The 14,750-nt window shown below is 40.6% G+C and overlaps 1 protein-coding gene across 1 annotated transcript in view; it reads left to right on the top strand.

Moving 5' to 3' along the window:
- The window catches only part of CUX1 (cut like homeobox 1), a 241,199-nt gene that overhangs the window by 145,647 nt on the left and 80,802 nt on the right, over nucleotides 1–14,750 (top strand). Inside the window, exons 9-10 of the mRNA XM_018573575.1 lie at nucleotides 8,978–9,026; nucleotides 12,949–13,053. Coding sequence (XP_018429077.1) covers nucleotides 8,978–9,026; nucleotides 12,949–13,053 — 154 coding nt within the window. The remainder of the gene's footprint in view (nucleotides 1–8,977; nucleotides 9,027–12,948; nucleotides 13,054–14,750) is intronic.

Raw genomic sequence — 14,750 nt, 5'->3', positions numbered from 1 at the left:
TTACATGCAGTTGGGAATCAATCACTCTGCCTGCATGCGCAATAGATGCATCCTGGGATAGTGATTGGTTTCTAACTGTATGTAATCATATCATATATAATAATTTATGCTGTAGCTCAGGCACTGTGCCACATGACTGTAGCAATGTGTTGTTCTGTGGCATATTTTTTTAGGGGGGCGCCCCATACTAAATTTTGCTATGGAGCCCTGTGATTTCTATTCACGCCCCTGGTGTCAGTGTCAGTGTTTGAATAGGGGTATACTTTTTAAACATATGAAATCATTTATGTTGGTATTATGGTTTGATCTTGCTTTTGTCTACGGAGTGCATTATAAGGACAGATTCATCATTTCAGCAGCAAAACGTCCCTGGAAGTTGTTTCAGATTGCCTGCAATCAGGCATATAAAGATATAAGCCTATGATCTCTAGAATGAGTGTTCCAAAAAACAGAGTAGCAGAGGAACATAACTGCTTCTCCCTAATAATGATAACATAGCCACAGATACGATCGCCATGCATTTTCTCCCACAGGAACAATGTGAAGCACTGCTGAACAAATTATAAAAGAGGAGAACACTGAGGGACTGTGGTGAACCATGAGCATTCCTAGACTTAGTGCTGCCTGAGGCACCATCAAAATGTAGACCTCCTTCCCCCTCACCAATTGAGTCCAGTTTTGAAAATTTACACTAGGAAACAACATAGGGTAAAAGTCATAAAAATTTGTGTGAGTTCTCTATTAAATCCCAACTTTAACCAAAACATTTTAGGTTTTGGAAAGTGTGCAAGGTTTAAAATATCTGTCGGATTTATATACCCACAATGTAGAGCGTTCTCCTCACTTCCTGTATTGGTGACACCAGTGAAAAAAATTAAGGGGATAGGTGACACTGGAGCTGGAAGACGGAACAAAAATGAAGGAAGGTTTTAACTCTTCATTTTAATTTAATTTTTTTTTAACTTTCTTTGCTTATGTGTGAGATAATTCCCATTAGTTCCTGTACAGGAACTGAGGGTTAATTTCCCCTGTAGAAATACGGGCAGCAATAAAAATCTAATCTTTTAAGCATTTCACTCTTTTTCCAAAAGTATAAAAACACTTTGTCTAGTGGTGGTAGCCCTTATAGCTGATGCCAAAACTGTCGGTCCATGCCAGCTAGTTATAATATTACCCATTGAACCCCAGGTGCCAATACCTTCAGAGAGAGAGGGCAGGTAAACGATTTTTGGTACCCCAAATTTTTAGTACCTGGTAACCTGCTTTTTTTTTGGATTCACCGAATAATAGTTCAATTTGAAGAGTTTAAAAAGAAAGATATGGCTAGTGCACCAGTTGTAAATAAATCCTAAGTGCCACTTTTGGCACACAAAGTCTCACAATCTGCGCTAAATAAATAAAGGTTCAGAAATTGAGCTTGTCAGATTGGTACAGTAGAGGTGTGCAGTACTGTGCCAAGAAGATGATGGTGCAAGAAAGTTGCGTGCTCTACTATGTACCAAGCAATATATATGCATGGTGACATGCGATAGGCCAAAAAAAGGATGTCGTGTTACATTTGCTTTACTCAACAATTGCCAATCTTAGTTTAGCTGGCCCAAACGTATTCCAGATGGAAATAATGTATTTTCTCTTAGGTGGAACCCTGATCGTGCCATATACATTTAGTTTGGTCTCCCATAGCGATGAGACTAGGCTTGGTGGGAATCCAGTTCACCTGAGTTCACTCAGAACTGCGACTGCCACCCCCCTTCTCACAACTTAATAATTGGTGGCGCATTCCCGGCTCCACAGCTATACGTCACAAAGGGACAGGGAATGCCTCCGCCGCAACTGCTGTCACTGATTGGGTCAGGAAGAGGTGGTGGTCACAATTTTGAGCGGGCTTGGGCAAACTCAGGTGAACTGGGTTCACAACATGGGTTCATAATCTCACAGAAACACTTTTTACTCACTGTTAGTATAACAAGCACATTGACGTTAGCATGAATAGAAATGTAACCACAGCCATCTTTACAGCCTCATCATAAATTGATGTGAAATGAATTTAATAGCACTGTTATCATACAAAGATAAGATTTAATTGCATTGTAAATATAATATGATACGAGTAATAGAGCACTAAATGGAGCGCTAAATGTTTAAAGTGATATTCCAGCCCGAAAAAAAAACTTTCTCCAGGGGCAGGCCTTGTTTCTGCCACTCTCACTGCCACCCTTTTAACATGACTGCTTTGCCTTGAAGTCTGAGCCTGTCTCCTCGGTCTAACTCCTCCCAATCATTGTTGCTATTCATTACCGTTTTGTCAGTCAGTGCTGCTCTGCCCATTTTTTCACATTCGTTATCCTGTGAAGGCACACTATTCGCTCTTATAATACATATATATCTGGTGTGTAGGGTAGGATGGGAGCCTGCTATACAGGATGATGACCGGTAAATATACCCCAACAATACAAAAATTGCCCTGCACTGTTAAGCTACTGAGTACAAAATACTTATATAAACTATTTTAACATTTAGGTTAAAGGAGAACTATGGGGTCAGTGTTTTTCCCCATAGTTCTCCTTACGGTAACGGGAGGACACAAACTAGCGTCCTCCCGTTACCCTAAGCTCAGTATACCACGAGCTACAGCTCGCGGTATACTGAGACGCCGCAGCCGGAGCGGATCACGACTTAGATGACGGGATCCGCCCAGCTGCGTGAGTGACAGCTGGCTCTGCCTATCTAGAGGCAGAGCCAGCTGTACCCGCCCCCTCCCCCATCCGTTCCGCCAGTCAGCGCTGGAGGATCGGAGCGGGGAGAGGGGAATCCAGCCCCTCCCCCTTCCACGGCATAGAGCCGTGACAGGATCGAGAGGCGAGTGAACCCGGTATGTGTTCGCTCACCTCCCGATCTACTGAGCCGACCTGTGACAGTTTCATTGTCACAGGTCGGCTAGAACTATAAGGGGAGTGAAAAGCACTCGCCTCATAGTTCTCCTTTTAAAAACAGGTTTATGTTCCAAACATTTGCAAATACATGCAAAGCTACACAGCTATATCAAGGCTCCCAACTTGGGACATATAAAGCAATGCATACATTGAGAGCAGGCTTGCCTCAAGACAAGCCAACGATACTGCAACATACCAGCAATATAGTGTAGAGTGTTCTATTTAGAGACCGCACTTTGCAAAAATGCTCAGCAGTGTGGCTTTGCATGTATTATTTGCAATTTTCTGCAACAAAAACTTCTGTTTTAATGTTAAAATAAGGTATTTTGTTGACTTGCTGTAGCGAGTGCTCGGGAATTGTTTTTTAATTGTAATTTCCTACCCATGTGCACCTATTTTTTGCTAGTTATTAACTGATCAAAATGGTTGACATTTCTTTTGCTTTTTTTTACATTATTACACCTATCATAGCTTAAATGGAAACGAAAGTACTTTTCTATGTAAAAACACATTTAGAATTGTACTGTTCCACTGAAAGTCATTTTTAATATGAATTTCATACTTTTACTTTCTTGCTTTTGGGCTTTGATCTTTTTATTTCCTGTTCATGGATTAGTTTCATATTTCATGGTGGTAAATGCTCCATCTAGTGTTCATTTGTATTTCAGGGATTGTGATTAGTATTCCTGTCTGATCACTGCTGCGGTTATCATATAGACTTCTAGAGAATCTATTGTGTTTTAACAGGTTTTTGCTAATTCGTAAGCTTGCATTGAGAAAGAGGAACAGTGAAGTACAGTCGTTGTGTAAGCAGGAAGCCGAGCTTGCAAATGTAATAAGTAATATCGCTGCCCCATGTGTATATACTATTATCGACCATACACAAACACAAGCTTTGTGAATCTGTATTAGGACTTCTAGCAAATGATAGTGATTTGTAGGTTGTTCACTAAAGAGAGTTTTCAGGGAGTCAGCCAATTCAGTCTTGCAGCGCGAGAAGGAGCAGTAAAGCACAACTATTGTGTCGCACTGCAAATCAGGAAGCAAAGTATGTTGGATGAGAACACTCTATCTGCCCCATGTACATATATTTGCCTACATTATACATAAAAATTAAAGACATAAAACACCTTCCTTTTAAAGCTGTACTCCAGGCAGATATAAAAGAGACGAATCCAGCTAGGTACGTTATTAAATGTAGTTTTACATGCAAGCAGTTAAAATACCTGAACCTGACTTGATATCAGCCTCTAGCAATCCCCTGTACAGCAGAGCTCAGACGGGTAGAGGGAGAAGCAGCATAAGGATCCAACCATTGTGAAGCAATGCTCATGCCCTAGCAAAGGGGCACTCTGATAGGAGGAGATAACAGAGTGATAAAGCGATGAGCTCATTAGTCTGCTGCTTCTACTTTTAGTGTACATTCATGAGACCTGTAAGTGTTTAACTGTACCAGATCCTGCAGCTGTTTTGTGTGACCAAACTGAGTAAATCTCAGGACTAGATGGACAAAAATCCAAATTGTTTGCCAGATAAAACAACTCCTTTTATGTTTCTTTCATTTGTGTATTTTGCTGTTTACCTGGAGGTCAGCTTTAAATAAACCTTTATTGAGACACACATAGAGGCTGATATTGTTGACCTTTCATTTGGAAAAAAAAATGCTTCTTGTCTGCCATACGACCCTCTGAGTTCAGTTATTTGAGTCAATAATCCAGAATAAGTATGCGGCTATGGAATGCTGACTTTTCTGGTGTGCATACTTGTTTCAGATCAGTGACCCAGAAGATATAGAAGCCAGTAGGTCAGCTTGGCAGGCAGGAAATGAGCATGTGCAGAAGGGGGTCAGCAATAGCAGGTAGGAAAGGTTTAGTGTAATACAGTGTAGCCAGTCAATGTTAACCTAAGCATGTGTTGTATTAAAATTAAACTTATTAAGGATAAACTGCAGTGAGACCCGGTGATCTCAAAGCTGACCAAAATAGGGCACAGATATTGCCCGTTATTAAGTAGAATGACATTTTGCTAAAGTGTTTATTCGCATGAAAATCATTTAAAGCACCAATACAACAAGGTCTGCTTTCAACATGAAGCATGAGTAAAAATATTTACACATGTAGGGATTAAGATGAATTCATATTTACAGTGCCGATCTATAATTAGGAGCTGTTTTGAAGAGAACGGCTCTTCTTAAACAAGAGAACTGGAATGTAAACAGTTGCAATTAGCCTGCAAAGGAAAGATCTATGGAAGTGAAATCTGTGCTTCTTTCTCTGAGCTGTTCATGGTGGCTGAAATGGCGTCCGTTTATATTTTGTCTAGAATTAATTACAGGTAGTCTCGGTGTGCTCCGTTCCATCATATTGGATGCTGTCACTGTGAACTGGTAAACTGGGCTACTATTGAACTCCTAAAACTGTTAAACTGTAATGAGAACTTTACTTTCACAATCTGTATGAAACTTTTCAGCATTTTTATTTCTTAGAACGCCAGTCAGCACCTGGGTTCTTGTATGTCTTTGATGCTCCTAAAAGTTAGAGCTCCTTGCCATAATTTCTGACCCTGTTCTTGTCCACCTGGGATTCTTTGGGGTTTCGATTTACCTTTTGTATGTATAGCCACTCCTTGCATAGTTCGTCAGATTTAAAAAAAAGATACAAGTCCATCGAGCTCAACCTATAGAGATAAGAGAAAGAAAACCTAAATCACATCGCTGTGCCAACAGTTACCCACCGTTGATCCAGAGGGAAGCAAAAAAAACCCTATTATTATTATACAGGATTTATATAGCGCCAACAGTTTGCGCAGCGCTTTACAAAATACGGAGGACGTTACAATCACAATACAATTTAAGACAAGATGGTAAGGAGGGCCTTGCCAGTGAGGGGTTACAATCTACCCTATAAAGCATGGCTTAATTTGTGCCAACAGGGGAAAGAAAATGATTTTCTTATCCCTTAAGGTAATCAGATATTGCCAGGATCAACAATCTCTGGTGTATATTAAACTGATAAGTAGTCAACATTTAGTAATTTTCTGTGCATTTAGGAATGCATCTAGATTTCTTTTTAAACAGTTAACTGAGCTAGTTAGAACTGCTCCTGAGGGAGGCCATTACACATTTTCAAAGTTCTAACTGTGAAGAATCCTTTCCGTATGCAAAGGTTAAACCTCTTTTCCGACAGACGCAAAGAGTGCCCCTTTGTCCTTTACAGTGACCTTAAAGAGAATAATTTGGCACCAAGCCATTTATATATTTATACATGGTGATCTTAATCGCCTCTTCTCAAGAGAAAACAAATTCTCATAGCTGAGTTCCCCATACCTCTTAACAGTTTAGTTGCCCTTCCCTGCACAATCTCCAGTTCCATAATAACCTTTTTGTGAAGTAGTTCCCAAAACTGAACTGGATATTCCAGATGCGGTCTTACTAATGCTTTGTACAGGGGCAGGATGATGTCTCTCTCTGGATTCTATACCTTTTTTAATACAAGAAAGTATTTTGCTTTAGAAACTGCAGCTTGACATTGCATGCTATTATTCAGTCTATGATGTTCCAGAGCACCCAAATCTTTCTCCATCATTGATACCCCCAAACATACTCCCCCTAGAGTGTATGACGCATGCATGTTTTTAGTCCCCAATGTCATAACTTTACATTTATCAACATTAAACCTCATTTGCCAAATAGATGCCCAATCACACAGTGCATTCAGATCTGCTTGTAAGATGGAGACATCCTGTAAGGACTGTATTCCACTACATTACTTGGTGTCATCTGCAAACCCAGAAATAGTACTTTTAATCCCCAACTCTGTCATTTATAAATAGGTTAAACAGTAAGGGCACAACACTGAACCTTGGGGATTCCACTAACAACCTCAGACCATTCAGAGTATGAATCATTAATCACTAATGATTCAATTACATCCAATTACAGAGAGAATGCTCTTTACCCACAGACTAGAGATGCACCGATACTGGTTTTTCGGAATTGAGTACGAGTACAGATAATTTTTTATTTTTTTTTGTTCTCGCCGATACCAAATGCTGATACCGGAAGTCCCATTAAGGAAGCCGGGTGGCGTGTAATGACTTGCCGTCCAGCTTCTTGATTAGCTGGGAAGCTGTCTCCATACTCCCTCGTCACCAGGTGACCAGCTTCCCGACCAATAGGGAAGCCGGACGGTGAGTCATTACATGCCGTCCGGCTTCCTGATTGGCCAGGAAGCCAGTTGCATGCTCCTGGTGACGAGGAAGCATGGAGCCGGCTTTCTGGCCAATCAGGAAGCCGGGGGATGGGTAATGACTCGCCGCATGGCTTCCTGATTGGCCAGCTTCCCGACCAATCAGGAAGCTGGCGAACTGTGTCAAACGCTTTTGCAAAGTCCAAGTATACTGTAGCCACAGCCATTCGTTTATCTAATGTATTGCTTACTTCCTCCTAAAAAGAAAGTAGATTTGTTTGACAACTTCTTCTGTCTTTTGTGAATCCATGCTGACTATCGCTTATAATTTTCAAGCAAAAACATGTGCATGTTATTCTTTATCAAACTTTCAAGTATCTTCCCAACTATTGAAGTTAAACTTGCAGGTCTGTAATTACTTGGTAAAGACTTTGATCCCTTTTTAAATATAGGCACCACATTGGCCTTGCACCAATCCATTGGTACCATGCCAGTCATTAGAGACTGGAAGTCTACTCTTAAGAGTAACTCCTGTTATATCCCTTATTTTATATATTCTTTACATTCTTTATTTTATTTTGTACAACTTTGAAATAGCTTTGCTCAAGCCTTTAACTAAAACTTTAGTTCCATTATGAGGAATTTTAAACAGATCTAAATAGGAGTGCAGATTGTAAATTGAAACAAGCAGCTAGCAGGCTTTTAACAAGCTTCAAGTAATGTTAAAGCCTGCTAAACCCAGCTGGAAGCATGATAATCTGTGGTTAAAGTGTATGTCGGGACATCTTTAAAGATTCTGCAAGTACAGAAAAATATATTTTGCAAAAAATACACTTGTAACAAATTGCAAGAAATGCCCAGTTGTCTTCTAAGCCAAAGAATCCCTCCCCTCTTCCCATCTCTATAATATAGGAGGAATTGTTTTGTAGTCGCAAAGATAACACAGACAAAGTTAACACAGCAGGACAGCTCTGAATTTCTGACACGATCAGTGGGTATTTATTTTTGCAGACAAATATAATAAAATCTTTTCAGTGGTGTAGTAGACCATTAAAAAAGACTAAAATAGACCAAATAAAAGCAGTTCATTGTTTGCATTTGAATACGTTTTAAGCGCCCCAAACTGGAGCAGAATGGTACTTTAAAGTGATATTAAAGCCTAATTTTTTAAAAAAAATTCTCCTTTAAGAAAACCCTCTTTTGCTGGGGGCTGTTGCTTTTTTTTCTCTAAAAGTTTTTCATTCCTCGTTTTCTAGTGGGTCTCTGCAGCGCTCTTCCCCCCGCCCCCTGCACTGCATCTTTCTAATGGAGGCACCCATGCGCGCTCGTTTCCGCAGTGACTGTGTGCCACACGCCGTCCCTCTGTGATTGATGGCAGAAGGAGCCTATGGCTCCTCTGCTATCAGTATCCTCCACCCGGAAGTTCGGGGAACGGAGGATCGCTTCAGGACCGGCGGCGTGGACGAGCGGTAAGTGTGGGGGGGGGGACTGAGGTAGAAAAAAGGTGCTGGGCCATTTTTACCCTAATGCAGAGAATGCATTAAGGTAAAAAACGCCCAGACCTTAATCCTACTTTATAGGCTTCAGCAAGGTGCTCAAAACTTTGCAGCTGCTTTGCAGTGCTCCTGTAGAATCTAAAGCCAGTGTAAACAAGGAGTAACAACAGGAGTGAAGTCCCTGTTTTTTGTTGAATCAACAAGCTAATTTCTTAGCCATATCACTGTTGCCTTGAAGCAGTACAAGCTCTATTCTGTGAATATATGTATCAAGTTGTTTTTTATGATTCGCTTGTTTAATAGAATGAGTGTCATGTTTTATTAGTAATGTTTTGTATTCCAATTTCTTTTTTGTTCACAGAGCTGATGAGATTGAGATGATTATGACCGACCTTGAAAGAGCCAATCAGGTAACATTTGATATCCGTTTTATTAACAGGGTATAGTAGAGTATCAAACTGACATAAAAACACTATTTTAACTAAAACTGAGAGAAATATAGATGTACGGCTGCCAACTACAGTATGTATAGTTCAGGAATTCAGAACATGCATATCTATTGGTCACTGGTCTGTGGTAGAGTGCTCTACTCTGTAGGATGTGAATATGCTTAGGGGAAGGAATGCAGTCTGGTTTATAATAATGACATATTGAAATAAAATGGTATTGAAATGTCATTATGAAATGATCACAGTGTTAAATGCTCTCTAATACACACCATAATAACATGCTGAGAAATTGGTCCTGGAATGGATTCTAGACCGGAGTTATTTGCCTCTGCTTTGGCAAACACACTGTTGCGTTTATCCAAGAAGGATTTGTAGTTCTAACCAAGGTCTTTTGGCAGGCTAGCATTGTACATGACGTTTTGATTAAGCACATCTTTTGGGAGTGTATGATCTCGCTGAAAAGAGCTCGGATTTGGGCATTCCTTGAATGGATTTTTATGCTGTAGCATGTTGATGTAGACAATGAACATTAACTTTTTTTTGCGTAAGAGCTATTCTGCAGTGCTTGGTTTTTACTTTATTCAGGGGATCAACAAAACTTACTGGCGATGTCATACACAGGGGATACCATAAAGGGAGTGGTAGTCTGCCTCAAATGATGTGCAGTAAAATTACTAGCTTGAAAAAGGAACTTTGATTTGACCACATATAGGCAAAGACAGAGCACCTATGTATGTGAAGTTCACAGTCACGTGGGGCATTTTCATGCATCACGTTTTTCATAATATTCAAGTGCAATGTGCCCTTCCTCTAACTCTACTCCCTCTTCCGAACTAGGGAGATTTTCCCATTCCTTGTTGTTTTAAGATGATCATATAGGAAAAATCTCCCAATGGGGACACACTGGAACAATCCTTAGGTGTTGTAAAAAAAGACAACAAAAGTCATGACTCCGTGGTTTTCTAAAAAAAATGTATTTTAGTCCTGTCTGTGTCCTGACTCTCAATGAGCTAGAAAACGAAGGTCCATATCACACATGCATGCATACACACACACGCACACCAATTTAAACACGAACCAGGTACACTATAAAAATGTCTTTGAAAGTGTGGGAGGAAACCAGAGTACCCCAAGGAAACCCACACAACATGCAGTATCATTTAGATAGTGTCCTAGCTGGGATTTAAGGCAATGATCCCAGTGCTGCAAAGTAGAGGTGTAAACCACTGAGTCACTGACCCCCACTTCCTATGCCAACAACCACACAGTAGGTCAGAAGCATTCCCCTAACTGGAGTCCCAGAAAGCAATAAAAACATGACCAGAATTCTAAACTTGTGAACTTTGAGAACTCTACTCAAACATTTCCATTTAGTTTGACATAAAGACTGCTTGGGTGGTATAAGTGTGTTTACCTTTGTAGCAGCAATTGAAGTATGACATTACCCATTACAGATGTACTCATCTGAACCTCTGAGCCCACTGGCTGCTAGACCGGTCCCTGCAGACTCCAGCAATTAATTGTGCCTCGGCAGCCTCCCGTCAGTATCTTGTATTGGATGTGATGACTCACAGGACCTTAGACTCCTGGAGCAAAGGGGGAGCACAGCTGCAAGGGCCAGTTTAACAGCCAGCTCCAAGGTTCAGGTGAGTATCTTTGTTATTTTAATCCCTAGACAGAAACTCCTTTTTAACCCTTGCAGTGCAGGAGTAGCCCCACTACAAGGGTTAAGAATGTTTCTACCTGAAGTTCTTCTTTAACGACCTAAATAATAATATTGGCTGTACAGTTGTTCTAAAGTGCTTTTTGTAGATGGTGTCATCCTTAAGCTCCACCCAGCTATGAACTTCAGCAGTCCCTGGTTCACTGCAGTGTGTAAAGCGATAGAAAAATGAAGTGCAGCACCCCTAAATTCTAGACCACGGTTCTTCTCTAAAGAAAGTTCATGCTCTTTCTTGCTGCATGAGGAACAATGGCCTTCAGTGAGGGAGTTTAGGTGTCATGGGATCTTGTCCACTAATGGCAGTAGGTGGGATCATGAACAGCCTTGCAAATGCTGCACTACTAAACAATAGGCTTTGGATGTGGATTGCTGCTCATCAATCCATCTTTGTCAGGATCCAAACCCATGGTTATGAGCTGTGTGTAATGAATGACAGAAGAATGTCGTACAGGCTGCAGCAATGAGCTGTCTGCACATGACTGTTGGGCTTACACTCCATAGTAGACTAAGGATTGTGCCAGTGTGGCAGCCTTTCAGCTTGGCAGAACAAGAACATGATATTCCAGCCTAAGAACACTATGGGAGCTGACTAGAAATGCTGCAGTGCATGGGCAAAGGGACTGACCTGACAATAAAATGTGGGACCTGCAATTGCTAACATGTTTTCAAAAGTATAGGCTTTGGTTTCATCATCCTTATCCATCCTTAGGGCTTGTTCACACCAAATGCGGACCAGATCTGCATTAGTTTCTGCACATGCAGTGCAGTGTGTTTTGCCGCGTTTATGACGCATTCCGGGCTGTTGTTGTTTTTTTTTTATTCTAGGCTAAAATGGTCTTTCAGTGTGTTCCGGGGCGTTTGCATGCAGTTTTGGTGCGTTCCAGAGCAGAAAAAATAGGGCATGCTGCAGTTTTTCGACATGTTCTAGAACTGAACTCTGGTGTCAACTAGTGCCCAAAATACCATTGAAATACATTGGATGCATTTTTGATGCGTTCTGTAACTGCTCTGCATCTGCACCGCGCTTGGTGTGAACAAGCCCTGAAACAGTCAGTATACCCAAAACTGTTATCTCACTATTTTAGATCTCGGACAGTTAAACCATCTAAACGTTTCCTGTATGTTTCAGGAACTTGAATTCTCTGTTCTTGAATTTTTGGATTTGCACACCTGCTTTGGCCATTATGAGGGTCTACTACTTCACTTTCAGATTTTCGATGTAGTTAATATTATGGCAAACATAGTAACAAAGGGTAACAGGAGGTGTTAGAACAACAAAAGGTGGGGGAGAACAACCCAAATTTCCAGGTGGACAGAAACAGAGCTGGGGATTGTGGCAGAGGGGTTTCTCTGTTTGTGTATCCACGACATTCAAGATGTAAGGGCCTGACCTAACATACCATGGTTCACCAAATACTAAAATATCACTTTTGGGTAGACTAACACTTTAGTTGGTGAATTACTAACTTTGGTTAAGGATTTGCATATAAGGTATTGGGACGGCATATAAGGTATTGGGACGCCCAATACGCAAATTCTTGTTCTAGGCCAGTAACTCACTAAGTGGTAAAGCCAGGATCAGCAAGAAAAAAAAGTCGGGGAGTGTGCACCTTCAAGGGCAAGTTGGCAACAGCAAATCCAAATAATTGTAGCCTTAGAAATTCTTTTTTTAACCCCCTCACCACCACTGTCAGGATGTCCAAATCTGATACAGAAATTCCGTCCCTAGCAGATTAAAAGGTTCCTACCGTGTCTCCCCCTATGAGTCATTCCCACGAGTAATTCTAAAATGAAATCATTCTCTGCATGAGTATAGAAATAAATTGAATAAAAAAGATTCCATTTCTTCTCATATTTTTTCAGCCTGATAAATTCAGTGGGCTGCAGCATTAACAGCAGCAGGGGATTCCTTGCTTCTAGCGTTAAATTACTGTCATAATCGCTCAATTATTTCTTCCTTGTACTGTTTAAAATAAAAATCCATCACTTTCCATGATTTTTTTTCTTTCCCCCCCTCCTAACATTTATTAGGTTGAGTGTTTAGGAAAATCAATTATAGTCAGTCGGGCATGAATTGATGAATGTTCTGAGATTAATTGTCAGTTGTTAAAATGAATGTATTTCTCTCTTCACCTTTTTTTTTTTTTTTTCTCCCTTCAGAGAGCAGAGGTGGTGCAGAGAGAGGCAGAGGACTTAAAGGAACAGCTCTCATCATTCAACAAATCTCTACAGCATGCCCCACAGGCGCAGAAACCGCCTGATACTGTGAGCAACACAATTAATTATTCCGTTCACATGCTCTTAGTAGTATTAAACTCTCAAACGTTTTTCAATAATGAATCTGGATCAAACAAATATACATTATTTCTTTGTGCTGTATCTGTATGTTTGTGAAGACACACACAGTTTATTAGCACACACAATGTTGGCTCCATAGGACCCTGCAAGGCAGAGCAGCCACCCTAAAACAGGATATCAGGGCCAGTACCCAGAGGATTAGCTAATTCTGCAGGAAGCTACAACTTTTAAACATCAAGAAGCAGCATCATTGTAACTGAGTCAATCAGTATTTGGAATAGCTTAAAAACCTTTCGACGTTAAAATGTATTTCCACTTTTGCTTTTACATTTTAGAAATCCCCTCTATATATTCGTTATGTGTTCCTATTTATACAGCATATTGAAAAGTAACTTAAAAAATAAAGTCTTATCTTTTTCGATGTTTTGTTAAATCAGGCAAGACGGCTGATTCCAGGTTTTTCTCAGCACCTTCATAGTGGTCTGTCCTTATAGAAAGACTTAGGAGGGACATTTGAGGATTGTCTATCTGATAAGCTTCATTAACATACAATGGGCAAGCCACCTCTGAATGGACAAGACCCCTCACCTATCACAGCCCCTCCTAAGATTTCAAAGAAATAGAAGAAATTTTAACCCTTAAAACCCTAACCCATGTAAAAACAATTTAAACTCCAAGGAGCATTTTTTATGGCTTTTTTGAATAGCTTATGCTATATGAATGGGAGCATGTAACAAATATAAAATAGGTGTTATCCCAATTTGGCTGCGTAAGTGGAAAAATACTATTTTGTCTTCTCAAGGTCAACATTTTTTTTTGTAATTATGCACAAAGGGGAGAAGAGCAAGAACCCCTGTCAGTTTTTTATTGGGATCGGTGTCACTGTTGGGGAGATTTGCCCTCACGTCCTGTCCCCATGACAGGGTGTCACAAGGACAGAACTGATGTAATATGTCTGTGATGGTGACAGAGACCACAATTAAAGTACATTTATGTAGTCGATTGGGTAGGGGCTTTGACATCTCTTATGTTTTTATAGCACTTTACCTCGCTGACATTTGCACCCTCTCATTCAGGAGAGGAAATGAGGGCACAGACAGAGGTGAAATCTTGACAGAGGTTCTGACTCTTACCCATAAAGTTTTGGTTGGAGTTTGGCTTTAATACACAAGACAAAAGAGCTTTAACGTGACCATTTCACCACAGGGTCGCTGTTTACAATATAGGTCACCTGCAACATAAGCATGAATATACTTGCAATTCTGGCTGCCTGTGTTTTGAAAACCCACTGCTTCTCCTCTCCCCAGCCACTGCATGTATTTTGTACATTTCCAGGTGTGTAGAATACTTGCTCCTTCAACAGCTGCTGTAGTTCCTCCCACTGGCTCACACATCACCAGAGCGGTCAGGGAGCAAGCATTCAACTCATCTGGCATTCAAATAACGGCAGTGGCTGGGGAGCAGAGATGCCAGAGAGGTGAGTATATTCATGGTTCTTTTACACGTGACCTGTTGGTGACAGGGTCACTTCAAAGGTTTTACCCGAAAGGTGTTAAGAAAGAACTCTGCATATGAACTAGCTATATAATGTTGGGACTTTCAAAGAGAAAAACCTTTTCCTCAAAAAAAGAAAATGCTGATTATGGAGATGATATGGCTGCAAC

Source organism: Nanorana parkeri, unplaced genomic scaffold, assembly GCF_000935625.1.
Source record: "Nanorana parkeri isolate BGI_ZX_2015 unplaced genomic scaffold, ASM93562v1 scaffold48, whole genome shotgun sequence".
NCBI classification, from domain to species: Eukaryota; Metazoa; Chordata; class Amphibia; order Anura; family Dicroglossidae; genus Nanorana; species Nanorana parkeri.
Note: the sequence above shows the minus strand (reverse complement) of the source record. Positions and strands in the feature narration are given on the sequence as shown.